The sequence below is a fragment of the Prionailurus bengalensis genome, chromosome X (assembly GCF_016509475.1).
Source record: "Prionailurus bengalensis isolate Pbe53 chromosome X, Fcat_Pben_1.1_paternal_pri, whole genome shotgun sequence".
Classification (NCBI taxonomy): Eukaryota; Metazoa; Chordata; class Mammalia; order Carnivora; family Felidae; genus Prionailurus; species Prionailurus bengalensis.
The window spans coordinates 62,175,970-62,195,582 of record NC_057361.1 but is presented as its reverse complement, the minus strand read 5'-3'; the positions used below and the strand labels follow the sequence as shown (position 1 = coordinate 62,195,582).

General features: G+C 38.5%; 1 protein-coding gene and 1 pseudogene across 2 annotated transcripts in view; one reads left to right on the top strand and one right to left on the bottom strand.

Annotated features, from left to right (window-relative positions):
• The window catches only part of ZDHHC15 (zinc finger DHHC-type palmitoyltransferase 15), a 236,446-nt gene that overhangs the window by 35,704 nt on the left and 181,129 nt on the right, over positions 1 to 19,613 (top strand). For both annotated transcript variants that reach the window (XM_043570663.1, XM_043570664.1), the window contains exon 2: positions 17,027 to 17,053. In XM_043570663.1, the coding sequence (XP_043426598.1) occupies positions 17,027 to 17,053 (27 nt within the window). The remainder of the gene's footprint in view (positions 1 to 17,026; positions 17,054 to 19,613) is intronic.
• On the bottom strand, positions 4,084 to 4,408 carry LOC122477559 (annotated as a pseudogene).

The window sequence follows — 19,613 nt, the reverse complement described above, 5'->3', positions numbered from 1 at the left end:
TCTCCAAGATAGATCACATACTGGGTCACAAAACAGCCCTTCATAAGTATACAAGAATTGAGATCATACCATGCACACTTTCAGACCACAATGCTATGAAACTTGAAATCAACCACAGGAAAAAGTCTGGAAAACCTCCAAAAGCATGGAGGTTAAAGAATACCCTACTAAAGAATGAATGTGTCAACCAGATAATTAGAGAAGAAATTAAAAAATATATGGAAAAAATTAAGATGAAAATACAACAATCCAAACGCTTTGGGATGCAGCAAAGGCAGTCCTGAGAGGAAAATACATTGCAATCCAGGCCTATCTCAAGAAACAAAAATTCCAAATACAAAATCTAACAGCACACCTAAAGGAAATAGAAGAACACCAAAGACACCCCAAACTCAGTCAAAGAAGAGAAATAATAAAGATCAGAGCAGAAATAAACAATATAGAATCTAAAAAAACTGTAGAGCAGATCAATGGCACCATGAATTGGTTTTCTGGAAAAATAAGCAAAATTGATAAACCTCTAGCCAGGCTTCTCAAAAAGAAAAGGGAGATGACCCAAATAGATAAAATCATGAAGGAAAAATGTAACTATTACAACCAATCCCTCAGAAATACAAGCAATTATCAGGGAATACTATGAAAAATTATGTGCCAACAAAATGGGCAAACTAGAAGAAATGGACAAATTCCTAAGCACCCACACACTTCCAAAACTCAAACAGGAAGAAATAGAAAACTTGAACACACCCATAACCAGAAAAAATTGAATCAGTTATCAAATATCTCAAAACAAATGAGTCCAGGACCAGATGGCTTCCCTGGGGAAATCTACCAGACATTTAAAGCAGAGATAATACCTATCCTTCTCAAGCTGTTCCAAAAAATAGAAAGGGAAGGAAAACTTCCAGACTCATTGTATGAAGGCAGCATTACTTTGATTCCCAAACCAGACAGAGACCCAGCAAAAAACAAAAACAAAAACAAAACAAAACAAAACAAAACAAAAAAAACTACAGGCCAATATCCCTGATGAATATGGATGCAGAAATTCCCAACAAGAAAGTAGCAAATCGAATTCAACAGCATATAAAAAGAATTATTCACCATGATCAAGTGGGATTCATTCCTGGGCTGCAGGGCTGGTTCAACATTCGCAAATCAATCAATGTGATACATCACATTAATAAAAGGAAAGATAAGAACCATAAGATCCTGCCAATGGAGGCAGAAAAAGCATTTGACAAAATTCAGCATCCTTTCTTAATAAAAACCCTCGAGAAAGTCGGGATAGAAGGAACATACTTAAACATCATAAAAGCCATTTATGAAAAGCCCACAGCTAACATCATCCTCAATGGGAAAAACTGAGAGTTTTCTCCCTGAGATCAGGAACACGACAGGGATGTCCACTCTCACTGCTGTTTAACATAGTGTTGGAAGTGCTAGCATCAGCAATCAGACAACAAAAGGAAATCAAAGGCATCAAAATTGGCAAAGATGAAGTCAAGCTTTCACTTTTTGCAGATGACATGATATTCTACATGGAAAACCCAATAGACTCCACCAAAAGTCTGCTAGAACTGATACATGAATTCAGCAAAGTCGCAGGATACAAAATCAATGTACAGAAATCAGTTGCATTCTTATACACTAATAATGAAGCAACAGAAAGACAAATAAAGAAACTGATCCCATTCACAATTGCACCAAGAAGCATAAAATACCTAGGAATAAACCTAAGCCAAGATTTAAAAAATCTGTATGCTGAAAACTATAGAAAACTTATGAAGGAAATTGAAGAAGATATAAAGAAATGGAAAAACATTGCGTGCCCATGGATTGGAAAAATACATATTGTTAAAATGTCAATACTACCCAAAGCTATCTACACATTCAATGCAATCCCAATCAAAATTGCACCAGCATTCTTCTCGAAGCTAGAACAAGCAATCCTAAAATTTGTATGGAACCACAAAAGACCCCAAATAGGCAAAGTAATATTGAAGAAGACTAAAGTGGGAGGCATCATAATCCCAGACTTTAGCCTCTACTACAAAGCTGTCATCATCAAGACAGCATGGTATTGGCACAAAAACAGACACATAGACCATTGTAATAGAATAGAAATCCAGCATTAGACCCACAAAAAAAAGTATGGCCAACTAATCTTTGACAAAGCAGGAAAGAATATCCAATGGAAAAAAGACAGTCTCTTTAACAAATGGTGCTGGGAGAACTGGACAGCAACATCCTGAAGGATGAAACCAGACCACTTTCTGACACCATTCACAAAAATAAACTCAAAATGGATAAAGGACCTGAATGTGAGACAGGAAACCATCAAAACCCTAGAGGAGAAAGCAGGAAAAAACCTCTCTGACCTCAGCCACAGCAATTTCTTACTTGGCACATCTCCAAAGGGAAGGGAATTAAAATGAACTATTGGGACCTCATGAAGATAAAAAGCTTCTGCACAGCAAAGGAAACAATCAACAAAACTAAAAGGCAACCAACGGAATGGGAAAAGATATTTGCAAATGACATATCAGACAAAGGGCTAGTATCCAAAATCTATAAAGAGCTCACCAAACTCCACACCTGAAAAACAAATAATCCTGTGTGGAAATGGACAGAAAACATGAATAGATACTTTTCTAAAGAAGACATCCAGATGGCCAACCAACACATGAAAAGATGCTCAACGTCACTTCTCATGAGGGAAATACAAATCAAAACCACACTCAGATACCACCTCACGCCAGTCAGAGTGGCTCAAATGAACAAATCAGGAGACTATAGATGCTGGAGAGGATGTAGAGAAACTGGAACCCTCTTGCACTGTTGGTGGGAATGCAAACTAGTGCAGCCACTCTGGAAAACAGTGTGGAGGTTCCTCAAAGAATTAAAAATAGATCTACCCCATGACTCAGCAATAGCACTACTAGGAATTTACCCAAGGTATACAGGAGTGGTGATGCATAGGGGCACTTGTGCCCCAATGTTTATAGCTGCACTTTCAACAATAGCCAAATTATAGAAGAAGCCTAAATGTCCATCAAGTGATGAATGGATAAAGAAATTGTGGTTTATATACACAATGGAGTACTACGTGGCAATGAGAAAGAATGAAATATGGCCCTTTGTAGCAACGTGGATGGAACTGGAGAGTGTGATGCTAAGTGAAATAAGCCATACAGAGAAAGACAGATACCATATATTTTCACTCTTATGTGGATCCTGAGAAACTTAACAGAAACCCATGGGGGAGGGGAAGGAAAAAAAAAAAGAGGTTAGAGTGGGAGAGAGCCAAAGCATAAGAGACTGGTAACAACTGAGAACAAACTGAGGTTGATGAAGGGGTGGGAGGGAGGGAAGGGTAGGTGATGGGCATTGAAGAGGGCATCTTTTGGGATGAGCACTGGGTGTTGTATGGAAACCAATTTGACAATAAATTTCATATATTAAATAAAATTAAAAAAAGAAATTGTGGTTTATGGACACAATGGAATAGTACATGGCAATGAGAAAGAATGAAACATGGCCCTTTGTAGCAACGTGGAAGGGACTGGAGAGTGTTATGCTAAGTGAAATAAGCCATACAGAGAAAGACAGATACCATATATTTTCACTCTTATGTGGATCCTGAGAAACTTAACAGAAGACCATGGGGGAGGGGAAGGAAAAAAAAGGTTAGAGAGGGAGGGAACCAAAACATGAGTCTCTTAAAAACTGAGAACAGACTGAGGGTTGATGGAGGGTGGGAGGGAGGGGAGTGTGGGTGAGGGGTATTGAGGATGGCACTTGTTGGGATGAACACTGGGTGTTGTATGGAAACCAATTTGAGAATAAATGTCATATTAAAAAAAGGTGTTTTATATAATTTCAATCTTTGTATTTGTTGAGGTCTTATTTGTGACCTCATGTAATCTACGTTGGAGAATATCCCATGTAACCTTTAAAAAATGTGTATTCTGCTGTTTTAAAATGGAATGTTGTTAATATTTCTTTTAAGTCCATCTGGTCCAGTGTGTCATTCAAAGCCATTGTTGCACTGTTTATTTTATGTAGGCGGGGAGGAGGCTTCTACTTGCCTGTGATGATCGTTCCCCAGGACCATGAAGACTGAGTCCCCAAGCGGGAACATCTTGGAGATGTAGTGGTCTTTGTTGACTGGATTGGATTTCTTGCCCTTGCCTCTCTTGGGGACCTCATTCTACATTTCCTTCACATTCCATGTTGCAGTGCCTGTCATTGGGCTTCACATGGCCCAGGAGCTTCTTGTTGTACCAATTGATGAGTCCTTGGGTGTTAATTTACTGCATGTGCACTGAATGTTAAATTCTTCCTCCTCCCACTTCTGCAGTTCCTCTAGGGTCATGTGACTCTTGAGTTTTTTGAGGAGGCTCATGTTGGAAGAGGCTGCACTCCCAAATCAGTGCCTTCTCCTCCGTGTTGGTTCTGCCCTCACCTTCATTATCTCTTGTTTCAGTCTTGGTTTAAAATCTAGTTTTTCTGATGTAAGTATTGCTACTTCAGCTTTCTTTTGATGTCCATTTGCATGATAAATGTTTCTCCATCCCCTCATTTTCAATCTGCAGGTGATTTTAAGTCTAAAATTAGTGTCTTGTAAGCAACATATAGATAGGTCTTGTTTTTTATCCACTCTGACAGCATGTCTTTTGATTAGAGCATTCAAAGCAATTATTGATATGTATTTATTACTATTTCATTACTTGTTTTGTCATTGTTTCTGGAGATTTTCTCTGATCCTTACATGTCTGTGTCACTTTTGGTCTCTCCTTTGCCCTCAAATAGTCCCCTTTAATATCTCTTGCAGGGATGGTTTAGTGGTCATGATGTCCTTTAGTTTTTGTTTGTCTGGGAAACTCTATCATCTCTTTCTATTCTGGTTGGTAGTCTTGCTGGAAAGAGTATGCTTGGCTGAAGATTTTTCCCATTTGGCAGTTTGAATATATCGTGCCACTCCCTTTTGGCTTGCAAGGTTTTGTTGAAAAATCTCCAGGTATCTTTATGGGTCTTCTTTTTGAAGTTGAGGACACTTTTAATTGCTACTTTTAAGATGTTTTCTTTATCACTGTATTTTGCAAATTTAATTACAATATGTCTCGATGTTGGCCTACTTTTGTTGATTTTAATGGGAATTCTCTGTGCCTCCTTGATCTGGATATGTTTCCTTCCTAAGATTAGGAAAGTTTTCAACTATTATTTCCCCAAATAAATTTTCTGCCCACTTTTCTCTTTCTTATTCTGGGACTCCTATAATAAGAATTTTATTACATTTGATGGAGTCACTGAGTTTCCTAAATCTATTCTCATGTCGCATAACTATTTTTCTCTTTTGTTCAGCTTCATTATTTTCCATTACTTGGTCTTCTTGTCAATAACTTGTTCTTCTGCTTCTTCCAGGCTGCTGTTCATTACATCGAGCTTGTTTCCAATCTTGTTTATTACATTCTTCATTTCTGATTGATTCTTTTTTAACTCTTATCTCCACGGTAAGAGTCTCACTGATGTCTTCTATTGTTGTCTGAAGCCCTGTAAGTATCCTTATGATTGTTGCTTTAAATTCTCCATCAGGCATGTTACTTATATCTGTTTCACTTACATCTCTGGCCATGACCTTGTCTTGTTCTTTCATTTGGGATAAATTCCTTTGTGTTGGCATTTTGTCTAAATCCCTGCCTTCTTCTCTGTGTTACAAAAACTAGTTATATCTCCTGCTCCTGAAAGTAATGGCTTTATGAAGAAGAGGTAATATAGTTTCCAGGGCCTCGTGCTTCAGGGAGTATCTGTGGTGTGTGCTGTTTGCACTCTGCTGTTATGCTTTCTCTGCTCTATCCTTCAGGACAGTGGTCTGAAGAGGTTTTCCTTGCTTTCTGTGTGCAGTGTTTGGTCCCTGACCTGAATATGAGAAATTTTAACGAGATGCGCTCTGATATGCTTCTGAAATGAGACCTGACACCACTTCTGTGAGGAATGTGGTCCTGCATACCTCTATGGTTGGGAGATTTGGGTTTTGTGGTGTGATTTGGGTTTTGTGCTGTCTTATGGGGGAGGCACCTGTCACACTGGGACTGACGGAAGCTTTACTAAGATGGGCAGTCCAGGCAGAGTGCAGGGAGCAGAGGCTTTGATGTAAGCAAGTTAGGCAGCCAGTGTTGGTGCTGTGCTGCTTCCCATTGGTGTCTCTGTGTTTTGCTGAAGAATGGGGTAGGGAAATGGTGCTGGTCAACTCTTTTATCCCCAGAGAGATGTATCCATGAATGCTACCTCTCAAGGATGCCCTCAAAGAAGAGCGAATAACCTTCCCCTGTGTGTCCCAGTCATTCTTGACATCTCTGTTTCCACGCTATCTGCCTTTTCTCCAAGAGTGGCACGGTATCCTCTTCATTCTATTACAGCTAAGCCTGCTGACCTATAAAACACCAGGCTTTGGGGCACCTGGCTTGGTCAGTTGGTTAAGTGTCTGACTTTGGCTCAGGTCATGATCTCCTGGTTCATGAGTCCCCACTTTGGGATCTATGCTGACAGCTCAGAGCCCGGACCCTGCTTCAGATTCTGTGTGTCCCTCTCTTTCTGTCCCTGCTTGCACTCTATCTCTCTCGCTCAAAGTAAATAAATAAACATTTTTAAATTAAAAAAAAATAAATAAAACTCCAGACTTTAATCCCTTCAGGTTACAAGAACTCACAAAATTCAGCCCCTCTTTTTCCAAGGCAATGGCTTTTATGGAAATCTCCTTGTGCATTCCGCTAGGTTCTCCTCACTTTCTCTCTCTCTCTGTTGCTGTCTCTCTCTTCTGTGAAGCCAGAGTTCCCTCCCCGCTGCAGCATCTGGAGTCCATTTCTCCTCTGCATCACTTATTCATACTCCCTATGTTCTTCAACATGGCCTCTTCTATCCCTTTAGTTGTGTAGTTCTTTCAGTCTTAAGGTCAATTTCTGGGGTATTTAGGATTATTTTATAGTTACCTCGTTTTGTTCATGAGATGAGACAAGCCTAAGGTCCTCCTACTCCACTGAAATCTTCCTCTGTCCTCCAGCTTTTGTACCCATTTTAAATTTAAAATCTATTTTTCTGATATTAGTATAGCTAACCTAGCTCTTTTTTGGTTGTTATTTACATTGATATCTCTGAAAAATTCTTCCCAATTGGCTGTACCATTTTGCATTCCCACCAGCAATGAATGAGATTTCCTGTTTTTCCACATCCTTCTTTGCATTTGGTATTGTCAGTATTTTACTTTTCTCATTCTAATATATGTGTAGTGATGGCTTATTGTTTTACTTCATTCTTATTTTTGTTTATTTTTTATTCTTATTTTTAATTGATTTTTTCCTGCTGTACCCATTTTAATTTCCTGTAATTTCATTTTCTGTATTTTTTAAATTTTTTAATACTGCTTACCCTCAATATTACAATTGACATGTTAACTTTATAGTAATTAAGTTCAAATAATTAATTTTAATCAATGCCAACTATGTATAATACTGTATAAAAGTCTACTCCTTTTCAACTCCATTCCCCTCTTTATGTTGGTAACTTTCCCAAATTACATCTACATAAAGTGTATGACTCTTAACATAGATTTCTCATTATTATCTTATGGATTTATCTTTTAAATCCTATACTATATAAAAGAAGTATAAACCAAAAATTCAATACTAATGACTTTTTTTTGCAAGTTCAGATGGAGAGTTTATAAAAGTTGATTTTACACACAAGTCAGTGACGTATACAGAGTAATTTATTTACTTACCATTTAATTTATTTACTTACCATTTAATTAAGCTATAAATCATTTTTTTAATTTTTTAAAATATTTTTTCCAATATATGAAATTTGTTGTCAAATTGGTTTCCATACAACACCCACTGCTCATCGCAAAAGGTGCCCTCCTCAATACCCATCACCCACCATCCCCTCCCTCCCACCCCCCATCAACACTCAGTTTTTTCTCAGTTTTTAAGAGTCTCTTATGCTTTGGCTCTCTCCCACTCTAACCTCTTCTTTTTTCCTTCCCCTCCCCCATGGGTTTCTGTTAAGTTTCTCAGGATCCACATAAGAGTGAAAACATATGGTATCTGTCTTTCTCTGTATGGCTTATTTCACTTAGCATAACACTCGTCAGTTCCATCCACGTTGCTACAAAGGGCCATATTTCGTTCTTTCTCATTGCCATGTAGTACTCCATTGTGTATATAAACCACAATTTCTTTATCCATTCATCACTTGATGGACATTTAGGCTCTTTCCATAATTTGGCTATTGTTGAGAGTGCTGCTATAAACCTTGGGGTACAAGTGCCCCTATGCATCAGTACTCCTGTATCCCTTGGGTAAATTCCTAGCAGTGCTATTGCTGGGTCATAGGGTAGGTCTATTTTAATTTTTTGAGGAACCTCCACACTGTTTTCCAGAGTGGCTGCACCAATTTGCACTCCCACCAACAGTGCAAGAGTGTCCCAGTTTCTCCACATCCTCTCCAGCATCTATAGTCTCCTGATTTGTTCATTTTGGCCACTCTGACTGGCGTGAGGTGATATCTGAGTGTGGTTTTGATTTGTATTTCCCTGATGAGGAGCGACGTTGAGCATCTTTTCATGTGCCTGTTGGCCATCCGGATGTCTTCTTTAGAGAAGTGTCTATTCATGTTTTCTGCCCATTTCCACACAGGATTATTTGTTTTTCAGGTGTGGAGTTTGGTGAGCTCTTTATAGATTTTGGATACTACCCCTTTGTCCGATATGGCATTTGCAACTATCTTTTGCCATTCCGTTGGTTGTCTTTTAGTTTTGTTGATTGTTTCCTTTGCTGTGCAGAAGATTTTTATCTTCATAAGGTCCCAGTAGTTCATTTTTGCTTTTAATTCCCTTGCCTTTGGGGATGTGTCAAGTAAGAAAATGCTGCGGCTGAGAGGTCTTTTCCTGCTTTCTCCTCTAGGGTTTTGATGGTTTCCTGTCTCACATCCAGGTCCTTTATCCATTTTGAGTTTGTTTTTTCTCAATGGTGTGAGAAAGTTGTCTAGTTTCAATCCTCTGCATGTTGCTGTCCAGTTCTCCCAGCACTATTTGGTAAAGAGACTGTCTTTTTCCATTGGATATTCTTTCCTGCTTTGTCAACGATTAGTTGGCCATACGTTTGTGGGTCTAGTTATGGGGTTTCTATTCTATTCCATTGGTCCATGTGTCTGTTTTTGTGCCAATACCATGCTGTCTGGATGATGACAGTTTTGTAGTAAAGGCTAAAGTCTAGGATTGTGATGCCTCGTGCTTTGGTCTTCTTCAAAATTACTTTGGTTATTCGGGGCCTTTTGTGGTTCCATGTGAATTTTAGGATTGCTTTTTCTAGCTTCAAGAAGAATGCTGGTGCAATTTTGATTGGGATTGCATTGAATGTTTAGATAGCTTTGGGTAGTATTGACATTTGACAATATTTATTCTTCCCATCCATGAGCATGGAATGTTTTTCCATTTCTTTATATCTTCTTCAATTTCCTTCATAAGCTTTATATAGTTTTCAGCATACAGACCTTTTACATCTTTGGTTAGATTTATTCCTAGGTATTTCATGCTTCTTGGTACAATTGTGAATGGGACCAGTTTCTTTATTTGTCTTTCTGTTGCTTCATTGTTAGTGTATAAGAATGCAACTGATTTCTGTGCATTGATTTTGTATCCTGCAACTTTGCTGAATTCCTGTATCAGTTCTAGCAGACTTTTGGTGGAGTCTATCGGATTTTTCATGTATAATATCATGTCATCTGCAAAAAGTGAAAGCTTGACTTCATCTTTGCCAATTTGGATGCGTTTGGTTTCCTTTTGTTGTGTGATTGCTGATGCTAGCACTTCCAACCTATGTTAAACAACAGCGGTGAGAGTGGACATCCCTGTCGTGTTCCTGATCTCAGGGGGAAAGCTCTTAGTTTTTCCCCATTGAGGATGATGTTAGCTGTGGGCTTTTCATAAATGGCTTTTATGATCGTTAAGTATGTTCCTTCTTCACTGACTTTCTCGAGGGTTTTTATTAAGAAAGTTTGCTGGATTTTGTCAAAGGCCTTTTCTGCATCGATTGACAGGATCATATGGTTCTTTTCTTTTCTGTTATTAATGTGATGTATCACGTTGATTGATTTGCGAATGTTGAACCAGCCCTGCATCCCAGGAATGAATCCCACTTGAGCATGGTGAATAATTCTTTTTATATGCCGTTGAATTCGATTTGCTAGTATCTTATTGAGAATTTCTGCATCCATATTCATCAGGGATATTGGCCTGTAGTTCTCTTTTTTTACTGAGTCTCTGTCTGGTTTAGGAATCAAAGGAATACTGGCTTCATAGAATGAGTCTGGAAGTTTTCCTTCCCTTTCTATTTCTTGGAATAGCTTGAGAAGGATAGGTATTATCTCTGCTTTAAACGTCTGGTAGAACTCCCCTGGGAAGCCATCTGGTCCTGGACTCTTGTTTGTTGGGAGATTTTTGATGACTGATTCAATTTCTTAGCTGGTTATGGGTCTGTTCAAGCTTTCTATTTCCTCCTGATTGAGTTTTGGAAGCGTGTGGGTGTTTAGGAATTTGTCCATTTCTTCCAGGTTGTCAAGTTTGTTGGCATATACTTTTTTTTTTAATTTTTTTTTCAACGTTTATTTATTTTTGGGACAGAGAGAGAGCATGAACGGGGGAGGGGCAGAGAGAGAGGGAGACACAGAATCGGAAACAGGCTCCAGGCTCTGAGCCATCAGCCCAGAGCCTGACGCGGGGCTCGAACTCACGGACCACGAGATCGTGACCTGGCTGAAGTCGGATGCTTAACCCACTACGCCACCCAGGCGCCCCTGGCATATAATTTTTCATAGTATTCCTTGATAATTGCTTTTATCTCTGAGGGATTGGTTGTAATAATTCCATTTTCATTCATGATTTTATCTATTTGGGTCATCTCCCTTTTCTTTTTGAGATGCCTGGCTAGAGGTTTATCAATTTTGTTTATTTTTTCAAAAAACCAACTCTTGGTTTCGTTGATCTGGTCTACATTTTTTTTAGATCCTATATTGTTTATTTCTGCTCTGATCTTTATTATTTCTCTTCTTCTGCTGGGTTTAGGCTGCCTTTGCTGTTCTGCTTCTAGTTCCTTTAGGTGTGCTGTTAGATTTTGTATTGGGGATTTTTCTTGTTTCTTGAGATAGGCCTGGATGGCAATGTATTTTCCTCTCAGGACTGCCTTCGCTGCGTCCCAAAGCGTTTGGATTGTTGTATTTTCTTTTTCGTTTGTTTCCATATATTTTTTAATTTCTTCTCTAATTGCCTGGTTGACCCACTCATTCGTTAGTAGGGTCTTCTTTAACCTCCATGCTTTTGGAGGTTTTCCAGACTTTTTCTGTGGTTGATTTCAAGCTTCATAGCATTGTGGTCTGAAAGTATGCATGGTATGATTTCAATTCTTGTATACTTACGCAGGGCTGTTTTGTGACCCAGAATGTGATCTATCTTGGAGAATGTTCCATATGCACTTGAGAAGAAAGTATATTCTGTTGCTTTGGGATGCAGAGTTCTAAATGTGTGTGTCAAGGCCAGCTGATCCAATGTATCACTCAGGGCCCTTGTTTCTTTTTTGACCGTGTGTCTAGATGATCTATCCATTTCTGTAAGTGGAGTGTTAAAGTCCCCTGAAATTACCACATTCTTATCAATAAGGTTGCTTATGTTTGTGAGTAATTGTTTTATATATTTGGGGACTCCCATATTCGGCGCATAGACATTCATAATTGTTAGCTCTTCCTGATGGATAGACCCTGTGATTATTATATAATGCCCGTCTTCATCTCTTTTTAAAGCCTTTAATTTAAAGTCTAGTTTGTCTGATATAAGGGTGGCTAGTCCAGCTTTCTTTTAACTTCCAGTGGCATGATAAATAGTTCTCCATCCCCTCACTCTCATTCTGAAGGTGTCCTCAGGTCTAAAATGAGCCTCTTGTAGACAGTAAATAAATGGGTCTTGTTTTTTTATCCATTCTGATACCCTATGTCTTTTGGTTGGCACATTTAATCCATTTACATTCAGTGTTATTATAGAAAGATACGGGTTTAGACTCATTGTGATGTCTGTATGTTTTATGCTTGTAGCGATGTCTCTGGTACTTTGTCTCACAGGATCCCCCTTAGGATCTCTTGTAGGACTGGTTTGGTGGTGACAAATTCCTTCAGTTTTTGTTTGGGAAGACCTTTATCTCTCCTTCTATTCTAAATGACAGACTTGCTGGGTAAAGGATTCTCAGCTGCATATTTTTCCTGTTCATCACATTGAAGATATCCTGCCATTCCTTTCTGCCTGCCAAGTTTCAGAAGAGACATCAGTCACAAGTCTTATAGGTCTCCCTTTATATGTTAGAGCACGTTTATCTCTAGCTGCTTTCAGAATTTTCTCTTTATCCTTGTATTTTGCCAGTTTGACTATGATATGTTGTGCAGAAAATTGATTCAAGTTACGTCTGAAGGGAGTTTTCTGTGCCTCTTGGATATCAATGCCTTTTTCCTTCCCCAGATCAGGGAAGTTCTCAGCTATTATTTCTTCAAGTACACCTTCAGCACCTTTCCCTCTCTCTTCCTCCTCTGGAATACCAATTATGCGTAGATTATTTCTCTTTAGTGCATCACTTAGTTCTCTAATTTTCCCCTCATACTCCTGGATTTTTTTTATCTTTTTCTCAGCTTCTTCTTTTTCCATAACTTTATCTTCTAGTTCACCTATTCTCTCCTCTGCCTCTTCAATCCGAGCCGTGGTCGTTTCCATTTTATTTTGCACCTCATTTATCACGTTTTTTAGGTCCTCCGGACTGTTCCTTAGTCACTTGATCTCTGTAGCAAGAGATTCTCTGCTGTCCTCTATACTGTTTTCAAGCCCAGCGATTAATTTTATGACTATTATTCTAAATTCACTTTATGTTATATTGTTTAAATCCTTTTTGATCAGTTCGTTAGCTGTTGTTATTTCCTGGAGATTCTTTTGAGGGGAATTCTTCTGTTTGGTCATTTTGGATAGTTCCTGGAGTGGTTGGAACTGCAGGGCGCTTCCCCTGAGCTCTCTTGGATAACTCGCGTTGGTGGGTGGGGCTGCAGTCAGACCTTTTGTCTGCTCCCCGCCCACCGCTGGGGCCACAGACAGACTGGTGTGTGCCTTCTCTTCCCCTCTCCTAGGGGCAGGATTCACTGTGGGGTGGCATGGTCCGTCTGGGCTACTTGCTCACTGCCAGGCTTATGGTGCTGGGGATCTGGCGTATTAGCTGGGGTGGATAGGCAAGGTGCATGGGGGCAGGCTCAGCTCGCTTCTCCTTCAGTGATCCGCTTCAGGAGGGGCCCTTCGGGAGGGAGTCAGACCCGCCGTCAGAGGTGGGATCCACAGAAGCACAGCGTTGGGTGTTTACAAGGTGCCAGCAATTTCCCTGGTAGGAACTGATTCCCTTTGGGATTTTGGCTGGAGGATGAGCAAGGGAGATGTCGCTGGTGAGCCCCTTTGTTTCCCGCCAAACTGAGCTCTGTCATCCCAGGGCTCAGCAACTCTCCCTCCCATTGTCCTCCAGCCTTCCCACTCTCCGAACAGAGCTGTTAACTTATAGCCTTCCAGATGTTAAGTCCCTCTCGCTGTCAGAACACACTCCGTCTGGCCCCTCTGCTTTTGCAAGCCAGACTCGGGGTCTCTGCTTGGCCGGCGGGCCGCCCCTCTGCCCCGGCTCCCTCCCGCCAGTCTGTGTCATGCGCACTGCCTTGCTGCCCTTCCTACCCTCTTCCATGGGCCTTTTGTCTGCGCTTGGCTCTGGAGACTCTGTTCTGCTAGTCTTTTGGTGGTTTTCTGGGTTATTTAGCCTGGTGTAGGTGGAATCTAAGTGATCATCAGGACGTGGTGAGCCCAGCGTCCTCCTACACCGCCATCTTCCCCCTACTAATGACTTTTATATTTACCTATGTAGTCACCTTTACCAATATTCTTGATTTCTTTCAATGGCTTGAATTATAGTTAGTGTCTTTTAGTTACTTCCTGGGGAGTACGCTGTCATTTCTTGGAGGATAGTTCTACCAGTGGTGAACTCCCTCATTTTTTGTTTATCTATGAATATTATTTTATCCTTCATTTTTTGAAGGATAGTGTTACTAGTTATATAATTCTTAATTGACAGATCTTTCCCTTTCAACACTTTGTTTATTTATTTTTTATGTTTATTCATTTTTGAAAGACAGAGAGAGACAGAGCCCAAGCAGGTGTGGGGTGGAGAGAGAGGGGCACACAGAATCTGAAACAGGCTCCAGGTTCTGAGCTGTCAGCATAGAGCCCAACACGGGGCTTGAACTCACGAGCCACGAGACCATGACCTGAGCCAAAGTCGTATGCTCAACTGACTGAACCACCCAAGCGCCCCTCCTTTGGACACTTTAAATATGGCATCTCACTGCCTTCTGGCCTCCATGGTTTCCAAAGAGAAATAAAATGTATTTATTTATTTATTTATTTATTTATTTATCTTATTATTTTTTGTATGTGAAATTGCTTATGTTTTCCTGTTTTCAAAATGTTTGTCTTTGGTTTTGTCAGTTTGATTATGTGTCTGGTTGTGGATATCCTTTAATTTCTCCAATGTGGAGTTTGTTGAGATTCTTACATGTTTAGATTTATGTCTTTTACCAAATTTGAGGAGTTTTCCAGTCATTATTTCTTCAAATATTCTTTTGCTCCCCCTTTCTCTAAAACTCCCATTATGAAGATAGTAAATTTGATGGTGTCCTACAAGTCTTAGAGACTTTGTTCATTTTTCTTTCATTTCTTTTTCATTTTGCTCTTCAGATTGGATAATTTAAATCAACCTGTCGTCATGTTCACTGATTCTTTCTCCTGCTGCTTAAATCTGATGTTGGGTCCCTCTAGTAAAATTTTAATTTTATGATTGTTGTTTTCATCTCCAGTATCTTATTTGGTTCCTTTCTTTAATTTTTATCTCTTCGTTTATACAGATACTCTATTTTTATTCTTCTGATCTCTTTTAGTTCTTTATACATGGTTTTTCTCTTTGAGCATATTTAAGATAGTGAATTTATTTATTTATTTATTTATTTTTTAACATTTATTTATTTTTGAGACAGAGAGAGACAGAGCATGAATGGGGGAGGGGCAGAGAGAGAGAGGGAGACACAGAATCGGAAGCAGGCTCCAGGCTCTGAGCCATCAGCCCAGAGCCTGATGCAGGGCTCGAACTCACGGACCGCGAGATCGCGACCTGAGCCAAAGTCGGACGCTCAACCGACTGAGCCACCCAGGCGCCCCTAAGATAGTGAATTTAAAGTCTTTGTCTAGCAAGTCAATGCCTAGCCTTCCTGGACAGTTTCTATTAATTCCTTTTCCCTATTAATAAGCTATACTATTTTGTTTTTTTGCATGCCCTATAAATTTTGTTGTTGAAAATATACATTTAGAATATCATAAAATAGAAATCTAGAAATTAGATTCTCTATCTCCCTAGGGTTTGTTTTTGCTGCCTGTTGTTAGTTCGTTTTGTTTGCTTCTGTAGTGATTTTTTTATATAAAAGAATGTAATCTTTTTTACATGTGATCTTTGAAGTCTCTGTTTCCTAAATTTGTTGTCAGTTGGTTATATAAATTTTTCATGAGTGCCCTGGATTCAAAAATGGAAAAGAAGAAAAAATATACTCTTATCAATCTTTCTTACCCAGGATTTTTTAACTGGAAAGGAAGGAAAAAGAGTAACCATCTGTAGGCAGGTGTATTACGAAAATAGCACATTATCTGGTCAGATTTTTTAGCACAAAGTAGAACAGTTTTAACGTTCATTCAAATGATTATTGAAAGGATAGAAATTTAAGACTCAACAAAAATAGATGTAGAAATGAAGAGAAAGAGAAGTATGACTGATGAATGACCTGAGGAAATAGCCCTACAATACAAGTCTCATTCTCTGTTTGGATTTTTCCCCCATTTTTCTGACCATAAGTGTTTATCATTGTATATGAAAACCATCTTAATTCAATACCTTCTCAAGATTGAAAACCATGCTTTATAGTTTCACTTTGCCTTGACATCTAGTATAATTGCACACAGATATTGGTGGTGACTAAAAAGCGGTAGGCCTCACATTCTTCAAATGACATTCTGGCAAAAATTATGTATATATTACATAAAACAGCAAATAGTGACTGGGGGAAGTAGGCACAAAAGCCTTGAAGCCTGGAATCTAGTCCCAGCTCTACCATTAACTTGCTCTGATACCTGGGCAAATCATTGATACTACTCTAGTCCATTTTTCCCAGTGTAAAATGAAACCAATAAACCAGAGAATTGCTAAAGTTTCTTTCTGTTCTGATATTCTATGAAATCATAGTTCAAATATAATAAGAAGAAGTAATTTTGTTATGTACTTCCCTTGTGCTAGATACTATGCTAAACAGAAGTTACATTCATTAACTCATTTAAATCTTGAGTAACCTTGTGAGGTAGGTAATGTTAGGGAAGTTAGGGAACGTGCCTGAAGTCACAAAATAGTGCAACTGGGTATTTAACCCAGGCAGTCTGATTTCATAGCTGGCATGTAACCTCCACACTAAATTAACTCTAAATACACAAGGGATGCTTGGTATTTAAAGATGTTCTCCAGTGAATAGTCTGAGAAAATGAATAATCAATCATCTTCTAATTGATTGGCTTTTTAGCTCTTACTACCATGTTATAGCTCAAGAGTTTCCATTTGGTGGGACGTAAAAAATTTATATTACATCTGTATTTGTTGAATGAGTAGAAATTCCTACTTACTCAGGTTTAAGATGAAGAAAGATAGTAAAGGATGGGATTTGATCATCCTTATCGTCCCTCATCTTAGCAGGTTGATTGTTTCCTAATGTATTAATTCCATTGAATAAACTGCTCAAAAATAGTGGTATGGACAAATGGATTAGAAAAATTATATTTTTAGATATCACTAATTTTGACCTTTCCCTTTCTTTTTTACAGTGACTGTTTTGAGCCCAGCAGAAAAAGGTAAGATAGCATTTTAAATTGCATTGGTCAGAATTGTATCTCTCTAAGAGTGAATTACATAAAAGCCTAGAAATTGGGAAACTTTCCCAGGAATACTGAATTGAGTGGAAAGTTTGGGATGGCAGTTTTCAGGAAGCATACACAGAGCATACCCAGAGATATAGCAGAACATATTTTTAGTGGCCCCTATGGCTGTAGGACAGAAATTGGAAGTTATCAGGATTTATGATAGAGAGGACCTAGGCTCTTTCTTGCTTCATCACGGTTGTCCTAGGTACTTTGCCTTCCTGTGCAATTCATTCCTCCTTCAAGGTATGGAGTAAGGGCACCACAGGATAGGTTCTTCACCATCGGAGGTCCAATATATTTACTATATTCTTCTCCACTCTTCACCCCCATCCAGTCTGATCTACAATTTATACTACCACAGTAAAGAGATTGAGGAATTTTCCATTAAAAAATGTATAAGCTAAGTATGAGCCTTAACAAACATTTAGCTTTACATTATTTTCTCAGGCTTTACCATAAGTATTTAGCCACTTTATATAGGCACTTGTAATTCTCACTTCATGGGATTAGCTGTTATAATTCATTAATTACATAATATTTGTATTATACTTTTTAAAAATAAAGTTTACTTATTTATTTTTAGAGAAAGAGAGAGAGAGTTTGAGTGGAGGAGGGGGGCAGAGGGGGAGAGAGAGAGAGTCCTATTCATGTTCCACACTCAGCACAGAACTTGACATGGGGCCTGATCTCACAAACTGTGAGATCATGACCTAAGTCAAAATCAAGAGTTGGAGGCTTAACCAACTGAGCCACCCAGGCACCCCTATATTACACTTTTTATTCATTTTTAATGATTTTTTTACCTTAATTCAAGTATATTAACATAGTGTTATATTACTTTCAGATGTACAATATAATGATTCACAATTCTGTGCATTATTCAGTGCTCATCATGATAAGTTTACTGTTTAATCCCCATCACCTATTTCACTCACCTCCGAACTAACTACCCTCTGGTAACCACCAGTTTGTTTTGTATAGTTAAGAGCCTGTTCCTTGGTTTGTCTCTCTTCATCTTTTTTTTTCCTATGCTCATTTGTTTTGTTTTTAAATTCCACATATGAGTGAAATCATATGGTATTTATCTTTCTCTGATCAACTTATTTCACATAGCATTATACATTCTACCTCTATTCCTTTGTTGCAAATGGCAAGATTTCATTTTTTTTCTCTGGCTGAGTGCTATTCAATTGTATATATATACCACATCTTCTTTATCCATTCATCTGTCACAAACACTATGGCTGCTTTCAGTTTTGGCTATTGTAAATAATGCTGCAAGAAAAATATGAATGCATGTATCCCTCTCAATTAGTGTTTTTGTGTTTTTTGGGTAAGTACCCAGTAGTGTGATTACTGCATCATAGAGTAGTTCTGTTTTTAAATTTTTTAGGAAATTCCACAGTATTTTCTGCAACGGCTGAACCAGTTTACATTCCCACCAACAGTGTAAGAGTTCCCTTTTCTCCACACCCTCACCAACACTTGTTGTTTCTTGTGTTTTTGGTGTTAGCCATTCTGATAGGTGTGAGTTTTGATTTGCATTTCCTTGATGATAAGTGATGATGAGCATCTTCCCATGTGTCTTTGACCATTGTATGTCTTCATTAGAGAAATGTCTGTTTATGACTTCTGCCCATTTTTTAATTGGATTATTTGTTTTAAGCGTGTTGAGTTGTATAAGTTCTTTATGTATTTTGGATACTAACCCATTATGGGGTATGCCATTTGCAAATATCTTCTCCTATTCTGTAGATTGCCTTTTAGCTTTGTTGATTGTTTCCTTCACTATGCAGAAACATTTTATTTTGGTGTAGTCCCAATACTTTATTTTTGCTTTTATTTCCTTTATATTAGGAGACATATCTAGAAAGATGTTGCTATGGCTGATGTCAAGGATATTGCTGCCTGTGCTCTCTTCTAGGATTTTTATGCTATTAGGTCTCACATCTATGTCTTTAATCCATTTTGAGTTTATTTTTGTTTATGGTGTAAGAAAGTGGTCCAGTTTCATTCTGTTTCACATAGCTAACCAATTTTCCTAACACCATTTGTTGAAGAGATGGTCTTTTTCCCATAAGATATTGTTTCCTGCTTTGTCGAAGATTAATTGACCATATAATTGTGGGTTTAACTCCTGGGTTTTCTATTAGGTTCCATTGATGTATGTGTCTATTTTTGTGCCAGTACCATACTGTTCTAATCACTATAGCTTTGTAGTATAATCTCAAGTCTGGAATTGTGATACCTCCAGTTTTGTTTTTCTTTTTCAAAATTGCTTTTGCTATTTGGGTTCTTTTGTGACTCCATAGAAATTTTAGGATTCTTTTTTCTAGCTCTGTGAAAATTGCTGTTGGTATTTTGAAAGGGATTCCATTAAATGTGGAGTTTGCTTGGGATAGTATAGAAATTTTAACAGTATTTGTTTTTCCAATCCCTGAACATGTAATGTCTTGCCATTTCTTTATGTCCTCTTCAATTTCTTTCATCA